The sequence below is a fragment of the Pseudopipra pipra genome, chromosome 2 (assembly GCF_036250125.1).
Source record: "Pseudopipra pipra isolate bDixPip1 chromosome 2, bDixPip1.hap1, whole genome shotgun sequence".
NCBI classification, from domain to species: Eukaryota; Metazoa; Chordata; class Aves; order Passeriformes; family Pipridae; genus Pseudopipra; species Pseudopipra pipra.
The window spans coordinates 47,054,803-47,072,823 of NC_087550.1; the positions used below are offsets into that span (position 1 = coordinate 47,054,803).

Below are 18,021 nucleotides of genomic sequence, written 5' to 3' on the forward strand. Positions count from 1 at the left end.
GAGTTTTAGTCTAGGACTGAAGAGAAACAAAGAGAAAATCTTACCTACAAAGCGATGCAGGTACATTAGTAGAAATTAAGTTCTGAAGCACTGTATGCATCCAAACATACACAAAAAACATGTGGTGTGGGCAACAACCACTGTGAACTCAAATGACTGTGGCTGCACCCAGGAATACCTAAGTGGGGGATATACACCAGGGTGCTGGGCAGCAATGGGTAGAGAAGCAGGAAGAAAGCAACCATGCCAGAGAGGCTGTGCTGTGTGCAGATTTTAAACACTGGATGCTTTTCTGTATATCAACAGGGAAGCGCACAAGAGGCAGAATACAAATCACAACTGATTTTATTCCAGCCAAAACTAGCAGCAAGCAGAGACTTCCAGGGGACTTGCACATGTGTGTTCAGACTCACTGTACTGAGACTGATGAAAGAGTGTTCCTTATGCTGCTCTTGACAGGAGCAAATGATTAAAATTCAAGTTTCTCAAGAACGGCAAAGCCAGCCAGAGGCTACTGACCCAGAGGCAGCTATTGAAAGACAGCAGGTGTGAACAGATCTTGCTGCTCTTCTATTGCTAAATCACACATTAGATGATGTTTGAAGCTAGCAGTGTCAAGGGTGAGCTGGGCTGAGAGGGACAATAACAACACTGGATGTAAACAATAGTTTAAAAAAGAGAGGAGCATAAAATAATGTACCCAATGACTTCAGCAGTTTGCCCTGAGTTTTGACCACCACTTCTCGGACAGATACTTTCCACAGTAAACGGAACAGATAGATGACAAGCTTATAATTCAACTGCCTGAAGGACCAGTAAACTTCTGTATGCTGTTGTTTTTATGCCACTTTCAACAAAATTAATGCCAGTATTAGGCGTGACCGGATCTATCCCTGCTTGACTGTTGGGCTGCCTTTTCCCAGTTCCCTGTTTTTATGACCTGTATTTCCAAACATCCATCACTGCTCCAAATTAAAGGCACAAAATCTTCAGTCTGTTCATGGATTCTCTCAAAGAGCTGTAAGAAAAACTTACGACGTGTTAGCCAGTGTATTTACTGTAGCTCTGCTTCTGCTACAGAGATACAGCTATTTAACAAAATAGCTGCCAGTTCAGAATGCAAACACTTAATCTGCTTTTTTGTGAAACTCCCTGGATGCTTCCTGCTTTATCGTTTGCTATACATAAGTGCCTGCACTACAGAAAAGAACAGTGGTAAAATCAGAGTATATATATATTCTAAAGTGCTATTTAGGAAATTTAATTTGAAATTTGAAAGTGTTATTAACAAACTTTGTTACATGAAAAAAAATACAATTAAATACATCAGCACATTTGTTTGCACTAATTTATCTAATGTGCAAAGAAATATTCCAAAACCCAATGAACATTCGGGTACTAAGTATCATTATTATTGCTAAGGTCAAGTTCTTCCAATTGCAGCTTTTGCTTTATAATTCTGACCTTACTAGACCTCGTTTTCACACAGACTCCCTTGCCAGCACACTTCTAACAAATTTCTGGATATGCAAATATTTGAAGACAATGGAACCAAGATATAAATGAGACCTATGCTGAAGTTGGTTTTCATTTGAAGAAAAAGTCTTGATTTTTCATAGATCAGTAAAGTAACTACCACATTTTGAGCATTTGGTAAAATATAATCAATTAATAGTTACCTCTAACACTGTTATTAAAACATTCATCTGGGTGCCTTTAAAATTCAAACTGCTTTAGTTTTAGGTGGCATTATTATTTAAAATTCTAGATTAAAGCCAGCAAAACCAAGCATTCTCCTTTGGTCAGGGACTCTTCACATTGTTTGGGGTTTTGTGTTTGGGGTTCTTTAAATTTTTTAAATGTAACATTGATATATCAAGCTCATATTCAAATCAGTTTCAGACAAGTAGCAACTGCTACTATTTAAAAAAATACAGCTGAAAAATCCACTCATCTGAGAATCCATCATCGCTTGTTAAAGGTTGCAGAACTGTCCCTCTCTCATCCTCGGCTCTGCAGGACCCATTGAGATATCTGTCCTCTGAATATTTTGGTGGGGGCATACATTATGGGACCATGTGAAGTGATGGGAATGCTCTTACAGGTACTTGTGGGGATCCAGTATCAGGAAGAGGACCAAAGACTAAACTCCTTGGGACGTAAGCCAGTTTACTTAATGTGGTCAGTATATCTGACTTTTAGGACATAGCACAAACACCTACACTACCTACAGACAATTGCTTTTGAAAACCCAGACTCAGGTTACTCTGAAGACACTGAATGGTACAGCTACAGTTCTCATGCTCCATATTTTAAGGCTGGATATTTGGAACATGAATAATGCCATTAACCCAGGAGAATTAGGTAAGCCCCATGGTTTTCCAATGACTTAGTTTTTGTCTGCACTAATTTTACCTCCAAATCTGCATGTCTGAAACTCCACACTCTTCAAGTCTGCTTAAAGTGATTACGTCTTCTCAGTAAATCTTAGATTGTTCTTTCTCCTGGCTGCTGAGCTGTCTGCCTGCAATTTCTCAAAAGAGAGCCAGGATTTCATATCCACTGGCCTCTGCATTCCTGCCAAAGCCCTGCAGAAATGAGAGCTGCTGCAGCTGCCAGGGTTTATTTACACACATTCCTGCCTCAAATTGAATTAATGAGCACAATATAACTCAGGCAATGTCCTCCACAGCTCTTGTTTCTCTTTGCCCCTCTTGACATTTCTTTCTCACACACAACCCCTCTTGTAGTCTGTCTTAGAGCAGTACCTGAAGTGATTTTTACTGGTGTAAAAAACTGCAGACACATTCAAGTTGATAGACTTGTACATGCCTGCTTACAGAGTACTACTTTATGGAAAGCCCAGGATCCCCTTGATGAGTATCCGGAAGGTTAAATTGAACTTATTTGCTTTGTGCAATCCAAGTTGTCAGTTTAGCAATAAACTTCGACATTTAATCACTCCTGAAGACCCAGCCTTGGGAAGAGCTCTGATGCAACAGATGAGAGCAGCTGATGTTACAATGTATCTACAGTCATTAATGTTCACACACTATATTTAGTAAGTAATTTCTACAGGTGTCTCCAGCCCATTTCTGCCCTCAGAAATCTGAAATTTTGCACTCATAGCATAAGGGCTCCCACCATAAACAAGCCCTATAAGCACTGTATGGACACATCACACACGGGAAACTTCTGCTATGCTGCTAATGCAGACCAATGCAGTGCTTCCAACGCATTATAGCAGAAACAGAGCACAAAAACATTTTCACATCCATGTGACTAACAAAGTCCATTCTCCCCTCTATTATCACCCTGTACAGTGTGTATCTCTCACATACTGTGTATATTACACAAGGCTTGAAAGGCTTAGAACAAAAGGCATATACTTCTATTGGAAGAGTGTTAGAGAAAAGGAATAAAACCTTTAATGATATATACATTTGCTAGATTAGCACTTCACCAGCAACATGTAAGAACATAGTTGGCAACAGACAGGGTCCACCTGTCTCACAGAGGAAAAGGATCTTTGCACAAGTAGCAGATCTCACTGAAAGAACTGTGAACTAGACTTGAAGGGGGAAAGGGATAAAACCAGACTCGCTAAATATAAGTCTGGGGGTGGCATGCAAATGTTTAAGTTAGGTTCTTTGACATCTCAGTGGAGGTAAGGGATGGAGACCCGTGAAGCAGCAAAAATGCAAGGGTTATTGATGTGTTAGAAACCATAGAAGCTTCTGAGAATGGTCACATAGGAATTAGCGCTTCTCCCCCCAAAAAACTGGCAGGCTCATTAGCCCAACGGAAGTACATTTACACCAATACCTACGGCATGGTATATATATATACACCATGTTATATATCTATAACAAAGAAGACGAGCTGGAAAACATCGCATAGCAGGAAAACTGGAAACATGGCGGAATGACTCACATAACTGGAGTGCTGCAATAGATCACTATAAGCTCTTCAGATGAGATGGACAAGGAAAGAGAGGAGGTGGGGTAGCCTTATATGTTAGGGAGCATTATGAATGTCTAGATCTTGATGGTGATGATAACAGGGTTGAGAGTTTATGAGTAAGAATCAGGAGAAAGGTCAACAAGGCAAATATCCTGGTGGGAGTCTGCTATGGAGCACCCAAACGCGATAAAGTGGCAGACAAAATATTTCATAAGCAACTGGGAGAAGTCTCATGATCGTCAGCCCTTGTTCTTGTGGGAGATTTCAACTTACCAGATGTCTGCTGGAAATATAACACAGAGGAGAGGAAACAGTCTAGGTGACCTGCTTAGTAGACAAAGGAAAGGTTGTGGATCTTGTCTGCCACGACTTCAGTAAAGCCTTTGATACCATTTCCCACAGAATTCTCCTGGAGAAACTGTCTGCGTGTGGCTTAGATGGGTGCACTGTTCCCTGGGTAAAAATCTGACTTGATGGCTGGGCCCAGAGAGTGGTGGTGAATGGAGTTAAATCCAGGTGGTAGATGGTCACCAGTGATGTTCCCCAGCGCTCAGTACTGGGGTTAGCCCTGTTTAATCTCTCTATCAATGATCTGGATGAGGGGATTGAGTGCATCCTCAGCCAGGTTGCAGATGACACTAAGCTTGGTAGGAGTGTTGATCTGCTGGAAGGCAGGAAGACTCTACAGAAGGATCTGGACAGCCTGGATTGATAGGCCAAGGCCAACTGGATGAAGCTCAACAAGGCCAAGTGCTGGGTCCCACACTTGGGTCACAACAACCCATGCAGTGCTACAGGCTGGGGGAAGAGTGCCTGGAAAGCTGCCCAGTGGAAAAGGACCTGGCAGTGCTGGTTGACAGCTGAACATGAACCAGCAGAGCGTACAGGTAGCCAAGAAGGCCAATGGTATCCCGGCCTGTATCAGCAACAATGTGGCCAGCAGGACCAGGGCAGTGATTGTCCCACTCCACTTAGCGCTGATGAGGACACATCTCAAATACTGTGTTCAGTTTTGGGCCTCCGCACTACAGGAAAGACATTGAGGTGCTGGAACGAGTCCAGAGAAGGGCAACAGAGATGGCAAAGGGTCTGGAGCATGAGTCTTATGAATAGTGACTGAGGGAGCTGGAGTTGTTTAGCCTGAAGAAAAGAAGGCTCAGCGGAGACCTTAATATTCTCTACAGCTGCCTGAAAGGAGGTTGTAGTGAGGTGGGGGTCCGTCTCTTGCCTCAGGTAACAAGTAATAAGGACAAGAGGAAATGGCATCCAGTTGTGCCAGGTGAAGTTTAGATTGGATATTTGGAAAAATTTTTTCATTATTAGGGTGGTCAGGCATTGGAACAGGCTGTCCAGGGAAGTGGTAGAGTCACCATCCCTGGAAGTACTTAAAAGACATACAGACGTGGCACTTGGGGACACAGTTTAGTGGTGGACTTGGCAGTGCTGGGCTAATAGTTAGACTCTATCATCTTAGAGGTTTTTCCCAACCTTAATGGTTTTATGACTCTATGACTTTATTAAAGCTTCAAGGCAGTAAAGAACTGGGGGAGGGTGTGTGTGCATCTTTCAACACTCAAAACTGAAATTTTGAACAACCAAGCAGAAACCTGCTCTAGCTGCAGCTGGCACAGGCTGGTTGTAAATTTGGTAACATTTGGAATAAACAGAAGTGGCATGTCCTGAATCCTCTAACTAGAAGAGAGATATGAGATGCTACTCTGAATTACAAGACTGATCATGTTCTGTGCTACTGCATATAGACTTTTTATATGAGGAAACCCAGGTATTTTGAGTTCCGTGCCACAAAGAAAGGTCCATGAAAAAGAAGTGACTGTCTTAAGAAAAAAATGAAGGAGAATGTCTGGAAAGAATATGAAGATGCTGGCTGCAGGAAAGATCCTGGAAGTGGCAGAAGATCTCAGAGAACAGGAACATGCATAAATATGAATGCTGAGGTACGGCCAGGGACCTTCACCAGCAACACTTGCAGGTGGTCAACACTGACAGCAGTGGCACAGCAGGAACCAACCTAACTCTCTGCCCAGCTTTCCAGGTCAGCAACGACCTCCCTACAGGGATGACAAGTCAAGACCTAGGAAACATAACAGTGTACTAGGAGGATGCAAACAGGGTAGGAGTACTAATCTCTCTGGTCTTGAAATAAACCACAGTATTCAGATCCACTAGAGGCTGTCATTTACTTTGTCTTGCCCATGACAGCCAGCGCTTGGCTAAATTTGAGTAATTCCAGGCCACTTTCACTAGAAGTTGATGCAGAATATATATGGCTTTAAACAATTCTGCTTGCTTGCACAGAAAAAGCATGATAAAACACTTAAACATGATAAACTTCTGACTTCTAACAGACCACACCTACTCCTCACAGTTCTAACCCTAAATTCAGTCAGTAATTTTACTTAGAAGTTCCCTCTCAGTCCCTTCTCTGGCTATTTCCAATTTTTTGATATAATTCCACACTCCTCAGTAATATTTTCTCCCTTACAGAGCTGATATCAAATAAATTTGTCACTAAATGTTAATTGAGTCCTCAGAAAACATTTCAGATTTTGTGGCTTCCTTTCATACACCTTTTGGTCTGTGTGAGGATGCCAGTGATTCAAGGGTTCAACTGTTCTTCACATACATTCTGAATGAACATTAATGCTGAGATGAGACCCATCAACTCAATGAGATTTTCCCTAACCCCAGATGACAACAGCACTTTTTATAGGCACCTAAGAAAAACTGATTGACAGACCATTTTTTCTAGTTGTTCTGCTCCCCACCAGATAACCATCTTGTTACTCCATATACTCACTTCTCCCTCCTCCATTTTTTAAAAATTGTTTTATATTGGTATCCAATTTTATAAAAGCACAATGAAAGCCAACTGTATAACACTATCAAAGAAATTCCTTCTGTTTCAGAGTGGGGAAATGTCACTTGAATTTGGAAAGGCTTTCCCTGAATGCAGCTTCTGTTGAAGTGAAGCTTGAACTGGGTACTCTTCATACTTCTCTGAAATAGAAACAGCCTAAAAACATTCCTTTTGGTACATCTTTCTTAGAAATTCTCTCAGAACTCCACAACAAGCACATTTATTCCACACATGAAAATGAAATGCCTAACACTGGCAGTTCTACTGAATGTATACACACTGCTGGATAGCATAGTGCAAGCAACAGCTTAGATGGATAGATACAGGAACCAGAGGACTAATAAATACCAAAAGAAAACCCTTCAGATGTTTACCTAGATGCCTACTCCAAAACACTGCACAAAAGAAGTCCTTGCAAAGGTGACAGCCATTTTTTGTAATGTCTCAAATGACACTCTGCTAACCATATTATCTTGTCTTAAGAGTCAGTCACTCACATTTTGCACACCCATGTAATGGCAAGCAATGAACTGAGTATGGTGTGGAAACTTTCAAAACCAGTGTTTCTTTATTCTACCTTTTCTATTCCTTGCTCTCTTTCCAACTAAGAATCCCACTCCCTCAGCATCTCCTTTGCTCAGTATTGGTGCAGCTCACAGACTGTTACAGGTGGAACTGATGTCTGGTAGGTGTTCATTCTCTCCCTTCCCAGAAACCTTCTGAAAATGAGAAATTGAAAATGTTTCAATCTAAACAAGTCCATCACTTGAGAGAATGAGATGAAGAAAACAAATATTGCATAAAATATTGTTCCGGCTCATTTCTTTGGAAGGAATGGGCACCTCCCAGATACTGACCAGGGTAAGAAGCAGTAAGTAGAATCATAGAATCATAGAATCGATTGGGTTGGAAAAGACCTCCGAGATCATCGAGTCCAACCCTTGGTCCAAATCCAGTCCATTTACTAGATCATGGCACTCAGTGCCACGTCCAATCTGCGTTTAAAAATCTCCAGGGATGGTGAATCCACCACCTCTCTGGGCAGCCCATTCCAATGCCTGATCACTCTCTCTGTAAAGAATTTTCTCCTGATATCCAACTTAAATTTCCCCTGGCGGAGCTTAAGCCCGTGCCCCCTTGTCCTATTGCTGAGTGCCTGAGAGAAGAGACCAACCCCCACCTGGCTAGAACTTCCCTTCAGGTAGTTATAGACGGTGATGAGGTCACCTCTGAGCCTCCTCTTCTCCAGGCTAAACAACCCCAGCTCCCTCAGCCTCTCCCCATAGGACTTATGCTCCAGTCCCTTCACCAGCCTTGTTGCTCTTCTCTGGACCCGCTCCAGCACCTCAATATCCTTTCTGAACTGAGGGGCCCAGAACTGAACACAATACTCAAGGTGTGGCCTCACCAACGCAGAGTACAGGGGTAGGATCACTTCCCTGCTCCTGCTGGCCACGCTATTTTTGATACAGGACAAGATCCCATTGGCCTTCTTGGCCACCTGGGCACACTGTTGGCTCATGTTGAGCTTCCTGTCAATTAGTACCCCCAGGTCCCTTTCTGCCTGGCTGCTCTTCAGCCACTCTGTGCCCAGCCTGTAGCGCTGCATGGGGTTGTTGTGGCCAAAGTGCAGGACCCGGCACTTGGCTTTATTGAACTTCATCCCATTGGAATCAGCCCATCTCTCAAGTCTATCCAGATCCCTCTGCAGAGCCCTCCTGCCTTCCAGCAGGTCGACACTCCCTCCCAATTTAGTGTCATCAGCAAATTTGCTGATGATACACTCAATCCCCTCATCTAAATCATCTATAAAGATGTTAAACAGGACTGGGCCCAACACTGATCCCTGGGGAACACCACTGGTGACCGGCCGCCAGCTGGATGCAGCTCCATTCACCAGCACTCTCTGGGCCCGACCCTCCAGCCAGCTCCTAATCCAGGAGAGGGTATACTTGTCCAAGCCATGGGCTACCAGCTTTTCCAGGAGTATATTATGGGAGACAGTGTCAAAGGCCTTGCTGAAGTCTAGATAGACCACATCCACAGCCTTCCCCTCATCCACCAGGTGGGTCACCTGATCGTAAAAAGAGATCAGGTTGGTCAGACAGGACCTGCCCCTCCTAAACCCATGCTGGCTGGGTCTAATCCCTTGTCCATCCTGAAGGTGCTGTGTGATTGCACTCAGGATGATCTGTTCCATAACCCTGCCAGGGGTACACTTAGAGAAACAAAAAATGCTGTTCGACACCATGAATTTGGAATATTTTATTCAAAACAAAAATTGACCCATTTGGGGTCAATTCTAACTATTATTCTAAATGTTCAGTCTCTGTACCGAATCCTTCCTTCTCCTCCCCAGCATTCTCCATAAAGCACTCCCACACTACAGAAAAAGGATGTTTATACTTGCTTGTCTTTTGTGTGTGACAACACTACTGTCCAAGCTTTCTCTGCACTGGCTTGCTGACTTACAGTAAGCATGAAATTGCCTTCAGTCATATACTGGAAAAGGGAGATGTGCCCAGAGCTGCAAGATGGAGCTCTGCAAGATGCTTAGCAAGAGGCTGCAGCTCTTAGTTGAGGAAGAAATCTGCTTAACAACATCAAGCTATTGAGAAGTGCTGTTGTTGGGTTTTATGCTACAGAGACCAATGGGGGCACATCTAATCATGAATGGCCCTTCCACACTTCAGGCATTATGTTATGGGCAACATCTGTATTATTCTGTTCTTTATTCCTATCAATCCTACTGAAACGTACTAATCTAAAGAAAGTGCAGCTCCCTGGAAACGTGTGTACATGCCACTTTTATAACACTGTGACTCTTTTCCACAGTCTCCTTCCTACACCTTCCAACAAGGTTACTGGTATAGATACACCACCTCAAGTGCTACAAATACCCAAATGAGAAACTACGCACTACAAGCCAAAGAGGTGCAGTGTGACTTCCTTCACAGACTCAAAAGCCCAAAGGCACTCTCAGAAGTCACTGCATTCAGATTAGAGTTGCTTTTTGCCTACCACATCTGCCAGTAGAGAGGCAACACAAGATACCATCACTGCCATCAGCTCTCAAGTTAACAGGAAAGTCATAGGGGACAGATTGTACTGGCTGACACAGCAGTGGGCAGGGTATTTGGAAGGGCTGTACTCCTCCCAGCCTCACTACTCCTGAAGCCTATGTACCAACGTTTGCCTTAGAACAACATAAGAGAGATCATTTCCACTCCTCAGGGCTTTTTGGATCAAATTTTGACATAATACAATTGGGGGAAAAAATGATCTCATGAAATGTATACTGTAGGGAGGAAAGGGAATAAAGGTATGTTTCAAATTGATCTGGAAATATTTTCCCATGTGAAATAGTATGCTTGTCTCTTACAAAAAGGCAGTGCAGGAAAGAAACAGTGGCATGGAGCACAAATTCAGCAAAACAAACAAAAAATCTTCCACAAAAAATATCCCCTTTATAATATGTAAATTCAAACGAAAACATAACATGACCCTTCTGTCTCCAAGGAATGAAGGTAAAAACAACGACCCCAACCAACCCCCAAATATCTGCTATCTGGGCTTCCCTGCATCCATCAGAAAACAAAGTGACTTAAGTGTGACCAAAGAAAGCCATAAAACCACTAATTCCAACTCACAGACAGTCACCTCCTGCCCTCTGAAATAGATCCCATCTGCCACTCCTCTTATTTTCAAAAGGAGCAACCACTTCATTGCTATGAGTTTAAATACTCTTTTAGAAACCAACTTACATACACAATTACCATCTTCCTCTCTTTCTGTCCTACAGGTTATAGGAATAGCAGCATATTGATCTACTTTTAAGTCCTCTCTCTCCTGCCTCTCCTCATCATCTCAGACCATTTAGGCAGTAACCTCCGCATAGGAACAGGATATTGCTTGATTCCTTCACGCCGCCTGGAAATGCGGCCGATTCCCACACATGACAAGCTCACACAGCAGTGCTCCATAGTGAAGGCATGCAGAGGCAGATCCAAATCTCCTGGCTACGAAGTCTCTTGCACTGCCCTCCAGCCCACCCTACCCACCCCACCATGTAGCACACTGCTAGCCTACAAAGCTCATCTGCAAAAGATCCCACAGAGGCTGAGTGCTTCAAAAAAGACATAAAAACGGTTTGGCTACTGTTCAGTTATGCTATCCAACAGGAAAAAAAAAGTTTTTTCTTACTAAGATGCACACAAACCCTTGTCATACATGACAAACCCACACTGCAGAGCTGTTTGGTTTTCATCCTTAAGTTTCTAATGCAGAACACAGCCTATATCGGGAATGCTCTGATCCAGTACGGCAAGTCAAATATTGTTAGTTTGTTCTTGCTTGTCAATGGAGCTCAAAACACAGAATTTTTTTGTAGACGAGTATTAGTACACGCTGCCTCTCGTACAATACAGTAGCTGCTCTTCTCTATTTAAAAGCCAGCTGTTTCTAATTAAGAAAATACGGAATAGGATATCTTCCAAACATCTTTCCACGAGCTTGCAACAAGGCTTTGCTACTTTTTAACATATGAAAAAAGCAATTTGGGGAAATTTTGAAGGACATGAAGCACCACTGGACTCCAAATTGAAAAAAGATGCAACTTTTGAAGCACAGTCCATTACCATAGAACAATAATTCTATCCTGAGTGAAGGAGCTTGTTCCTGGACACCGCTACACCCCAGTCCAAAGTCAGTAAATCTGGATAATCAGCCAATTACACAGAAGTGTAAATGTTCTGTATTTCTATTTAAGTTACTGAGCAGCATTTAAACTTGTTAAGGCTACCTGATCTCCAAACAGACATTGGCCAGACAGTGTGGCTGGCATCCAGATTATACTGCTACACTGAAGGAAAAACAGCTGACCTCCTATGCACCATCTGGGCAACCCCGGGGTAACCATTCATAACCACTCCCTTTCCTATTGCTCCCCCATCTAAAACACTCACCTGCCAGCTGCAGCTCTTCTGTGGGGCAGGAATCAAAATGGAAGTCTTGAAGACTTCAGAGAAACATGAAGACTTCAGAGAAGTCTAAAGGCCAGCTGACCACCTTGCTCTGCACTGCCAGTACCCAAACCAGAATGAGTTTTTACGATCATGGCTTAATCCTATTTTCACATGGCTCTAGATAGGAAATGCCAGCACAGTGCTGGACTCAGCTACCTATACAGTCCTGCTTTAAAGTCTTCATAAAATACTTTCTAAGGAGAAATTAAGTCTGGGACATCTTTTAGAAATATTTAGGACAAGTTTGCTGCAGAGCTGCCAAATAGGTAAAGCGGATGTTTTGGGGGATTTGCCTCCAGAAAATAAGCATGCTTAATCCATTAGTTTCACATTCAGGGTTTATAAAAACATTCATTTATCTCAATTTTTTCATCTTTGCACTGTATGACATAGTAGAAGACCATGCCAGAGATCTAGAAGTGAGAGATTAATTTCTGAAAGCCATGTGTGGTTCACAAAAACAACAAACCCATTCCTTCAACAGATGCTTAAAAATATATGCATGCTTCGTTAGTCTAATTTGCCTGCTCAGAGCCTAGTCCAAAAGAGCAGAAAAAGTTCCAAAACCACATCAAGTGCCATGGAGACCTCTGTGCATAATAATAAAAACAAACACGATCAGCAGGCATTAAGGACCTCAGTCTGCAGGCCAAGTCTGATTTGTGCATAACAGCTGGATGAAGCATTTTCACCAACCAAAACATTGACACCACAATGTAATGTGCAACCAATTGCAGACAAACAAACCACAATCAGAACAGCCAATTTTCTAACTAGCACCAAACTGCAGAAATATGAGAAACCAGAAAGAACAACAACTGAGACCTCTGGAAAAAAAATTCAAATGTAGAGAGAAAGACAAAAATGTTCTGGAAAACATGAAAATGTACATTAAGCTGTCAGTTTTGCAGTGTGGATTTGAAAGAGCAGTAATGTGAAACCTGTTTATTACACTGCAGTAATGATTATCTCGCCTTCAGGATTTTTTGGGCTTGTTTTGTGTTATTTCCAAGTCTAGTAACCCATGAAGTTCTCACACGCTTTAGTAAGAACTCAACCAGAAAGATTTTAGAGAGTTTCAGACTCAAGGCCAACTACAAAACCGACTGTGCAACCAGAGTCCATCCCATCTTCTACATCACCTCCATCCCTCAAAAGCCAACAACAGTGCACCACTCAAGGCAAACCTGTCTTGCTAATGCCATACACAGAGGAATGGAAAGCTTTGCTAAAGGAGGGATAAACGTTTTCTTAACAAACCACTAATACAAGCAAGTCCCGCTACTGTCACATTACATGGGATCTCCATTACTGGGACCTTTTAAAAATCACCTTTAATCCAGGTAAAGCTCATGCACAGCTTCTTTAAAGTCTTTATAAGCAGACAAATAACCTAGCAAGAATTTGACAGTTCAGTTGGAAAAATCAAGAAATATCTTCTGTCTAGGATGTGAAGAGCACTAGCAAATAAAGGCACACCTGCCATTACAGTTATGAAAGTGGCTCTTACACAGAGCTGTTTCCACTGTGCTGGTGGTACAATTATTTGGACCGTGATTTGATGAGTTTTCTCTCAACTACAGGTGTATAAAAGTAACTGGGAAGTGCAGCAGCTCCAACTTCAAAACCTCCAGCCATGAGGTTTTGATAAGATGGGCTTCCTGACGTCCTGAGATCAAGATAACGGGTTTCAAACACAGAAAGATTCTTAAACCCCAGTTCTGATATGACCACACACAGCTTAAAGTAAATGTCAAAAAAATTAGGAACATTAACCTGTACTGTAGAATAACCACAATAACGACCCTTTCAAAATCAGATTAAAACTTCCCCTCTTTTACCCCCTTTCCTCTAGGCAGAGGGGGAATGAGACTGATACTCATCTTCCTAAAGAAATTTCCTTAATGGTAACAACAACTAATGAGGCAGACACAAAACACAACACTTATATTAAGGTAAATAAACTGTAAAAAAAAAAAATCACATCTAAGAAGCAGTCTTTTCATCATCAACAACAGCAGATGCTTCAGAGGGGTGACGGCAACATCCCTTCCCTGCCAGCCCCACTCTCCCTTAAAACACTAAAAATTTCAGCTCAAGGTGGGGAATGATGAAATCTGTTTTTCTTATCTCAAATAACATCTAAATCAAGACTCAAAGCATGATCACTGTCATAACATCCTCCTTCCTGTACACACTTTCAGGTACAGGTATTTAGGTATGTGTGTGGGTGGCAATACCTACAGAGAGACTTTGATCCTAAACAGTGCAATATTATTCCCATAAACCTAAAGTATGCTTCAATTCCTATGAAGAAATCCACACAACAGAATATGAGCAGAATATCTCGCACGCCATGTATATGATATATGCAAGAAATAAGCACAATTGTTAGCGCTCACTGTTCCCTTCAGGACACCAAATCCCCATCCCTAGGCAAACAAACACAATACCCAAGACTGCAAGAGGGCAGAACTATGGCTAATGTGCTGGTCAACAAAATATCACTGGGTTATGAGCTAAATGCCCCAAAAGTTCATGAAAACAATCATTAAAAAGGCAGTCACATCCTCAGAGCAGTACATTTCTGTACTGCCTCTTATAATTAACGAGTATCAAAGTAGGTAGCTTTTTAAAAACACAGACATCTACCTGTTTTCAACAATCTGTGGTGGTAAGTCATAACTACAGAAGAGTGGGGGGATATTGTACAGACATTGTACAAAATATTGTCATCTGGAAGTGCCCATTCAAACGCAGTAAGTTCCATTAAAGTATCTTAGCTCCAAAGGCAAGACAATAAAAAAAGGCATCACTTTTTTCAGTGTCACTGTTCTCTGCAATTATAAAAAGAACTTCACTTGAAAAAGTGCAAATATTCAGGAAGGACAAGAGAGCTACCAGAAGGCTTCCTTGCTCTTCTATTATTATTGCTTGTACTACTAAAGAAAAATTGCATTCTGAAAAGGTTCCCCCAAAAGAGCCAGCGAGTTTACTTCCAAAGTACCAGATGTCATACTATTGGAAAACCTCTATCAAGGACTATTGAGATTTTAATCAGGGTTTTGTCTTATTATGTCACATGTATTCCATTATGAATATTGTAGGGGAAACAGAAGAAATATGTTGACTCTTTGACAACAGAGAATAAGTAAGTTGCTTCCCTTTGCCCTCAAGGAAGGAAAATGGTATTATCTTCCCTGTGAGAATGCTCAAGATGCTATGGGTAAGATAAAGAAATACTTAGTGCAAACAGTTTAGTAAACTCCAGCAGAAAAAAAGTGTCTTTTAACATACTTAAAGGTCTGCTTAGGCTCCTGTCTGACATTTCGTGAATGGACAGAACAAAATGTTTTGCACCTTCTATGCCTCCTACTGACAGCACAAACTCCTGGCTGGCCCAAATGCTAGATGAGTATTACAGTTAAAATCAGCTCCCTTTGAGTGCTATTGGATTTGCATACTATGAGGGTCTAAAATATCCTGGAGTTCATTTTATTTGAAGATAAACATACTGGCAAGATTTAAAACAAAATCAAAGCTTTTAAGATACCTTGTTTACTTATAAATGAAGAAGACAGCAAGGGTAAAGGAATTGCTTAAGTCTGGGAAGCAGCAACATAACTCATTTTACAGGCTAGAGCCTAGCACAATCCCAGCTCATTTCACCACGAGCTAGTTTCATGACAGCAACTGATTACTCAAGAGACTTTGTGGGAGTTAATGCAAGTGGTAAACAAGCTCCCTTTACCTTGGGACCTTCCTCTGATTTTACAAAAAGATAAAAGAAACAAAAACCCAACATTCTTCCACTGCTGCTCCTGCTCTCAAAAATACAAGAAAGCTGGTATAGATACAAGAAAACTGATATTGATCCCCCCAACACACATTGAAAACCATACAACAGCTTATTTCTGACTGCTTGAATTCAAAAAGCATCTTCATAGAATGATGACCTATTCTTAACATTTTTGATTGATAATTACTGACCCAGGGGCACAACTCCTCAAGTACTGGAGCAGACACTTTATCAGTCAAAGTAAATGTGTTCTTCATTTAAAAAAAGTACATTACATTATTTTCATCTTGGCAAGATATTAGCATCACTTCTCAAGTCACAGTGTCAGAAAACCAGACCATGAAACCAAAGGTTAAATAGAAACACTTTCTAAAAACATTCAAGCAAAACCAAAGCCTTATTAACATGAAGCTTTTGTTCTGAGACCTGTAGTTTTATATGTTGGAGCAAACGTTGATGACCAACACAACATGAATTCTGTTTAAGCTGCAATAACAAAAAAGAGAGCTATTTTGGGGGGAAAAAAAGAAGAAACACCAAGCTAAAGCCAATAGCCTGACCCTTCTTGTATAAAGCAACAGTTCACCGTATTGTTTGAATTTTAGAAGGCTGACATGATAGTGGAAGCACTAACAGTCTGCTGTGGAAGACAAGTCATTCATGGTTCTGCATGATACCGACATCAAATTTCTGCCCAATATATGAAAATGTGAATTAGAGCTACCAATGCTGTATCTGCTGTGAAACACATGAAGATCACCATGAAATACTATCAGAGGACTGAGGCTTTGTCTGTCAGGCTTTGCTGATCCCAGCCTGTCAGCTGTCTGTCTCTGTTGTAAAAAGCTGTTGAAAATCTACAATAGCCTCCATTACCCTCAGTGTTTTGGCACATGATAATAAAATATGTATTAAGCTAGAACCAGCAAAAAAATCATGTCTGACTACACTTGTTGAATACCAACTCACAGGAGTAACCTCAAAAATCTTTTAAGTGACTTGCCATCACTTGACTTTTGTATCGTTATTTTGTAGTAAAAGGGTGGCAATCTAAGCATATTTAGCTAATTTGTTAAAATTATTAGTTTGCTTTTCTTCTTTCTGTATCATAAACAGCATCTCTCCATTAAAGAAAAGTCTAAACTTACTACAAAATACATTTTGCTGGTAATTTTGAAAGCAGTTCCACTTCTACAGAGTAACATACTATCCTACATTTATTACGTCCTTAATTGTTCATGGTAGCCCCCTATTTTAAACATGCACAAGGCTCCTGAATGACTTTGACAGGCTTGCAACTTGATTTTCTCACCATGAGTTGAAATAATAACACTGATGGAAAAATTTCACCACGTGGAACTCAGCTGATGTGGAAGGAACAAATCCAGAATTCCTCTAGTAATATAAAAGGATCAGTAACATAGCAGCTCCCCTTCTGCTTCTGACCACCTCATCCGATTTTCAAGAAAATTCGATTTATTTTAAATTAATGAAGGAAAAACAGAACACTATGAAAGCAAAATATATGGAAAAGAAAGAATCCATGATTAAAAAAAAAAACCACCAAATAAATATGATATTTAGTCAAACACACAAAATCTTACCAGGAAGGTACTAATGAAAGAGTCAGTCTCACTGCTATCGACATGAACTGATTATTGTCATATAGTATCCCCAGTGCACATAATCATGTATGATGTCACTTCTGGGGAGAAAGAGAGCTCTTCTAATGAGGAGATTAAGCTAAATGAATGCAGGGATTAAGAAAAGGTTAAAAAGAAGAACAAGCACTCTCATTAGAGCACAATTCCTTTCCAAGCATTGTGTGAGGGTTCAGGGAGCTGTGCTGGGCAGCTCCCCACCCAGCCAAATGTTCATACTGACCTGCCCCAGCATGTCTGGTGCGATGGGAAACGTGGGCCAGATGGCTGAGTAGACACCGAAGAACACGAGCCAGAGCAGCATGCTTCCCCAGACGGCCAGGTGACTGAACTGTCAAGCAACAGGGAAAGGAGAGTCAACACAGGTCACCTCCTCCATTCACCCAACCTACATGTGTTTCCCTGTTCAGGTCTCTGTCGGTCTCACTCAGGCCTGTCTACTGCTCTTGGTTTCAGGCCAGTGGCACAGGTTGTTCAAACATCATAAAGCAGCTCTCTTTAATCTCTGCCTCGCAACAGGGCAGACAGATAGTCTTCTCAGCCAATCTATCTTATTTGGAGCTCCCAAAAAACCACCAGATTTTCCTTGGAACTCCGATTTCTCTCATCTAGTTCCTGCGTGCCAGATTCACATAAATCAAGGTGGAAATTTTCAAATGCTCAGGTCAAAATTCACATGGACAAATCCCTTATGGC

At 41.5% G+C, this 18,021-nt stretch overlaps 1 protein-coding gene across 5 annotated transcripts in view; it reads right to left on the bottom strand.

The window, feature by feature from the left end:
* ATP8A2 (ATPase phospholipid transporting 8A2) overlaps positions 1 to 18,021 on the bottom strand; it is a 326,111-nt gene that overhangs the window by 88,163 nt on the left and 219,927 nt on the right. For all 5 annotated transcript variants that reach the window (XM_064645382.1, XM_064645383.1, XM_064645384.1 and 2 more), the window contains one exon: positions 17,549 to 17,656. In XM_064645382.1, the coding sequence (XP_064501452.1) occupies positions 17,549 to 17,656 (108 nt within the window). The remainder of the gene's footprint in view (positions 1 to 17,548; positions 17,657 to 18,021) is intronic.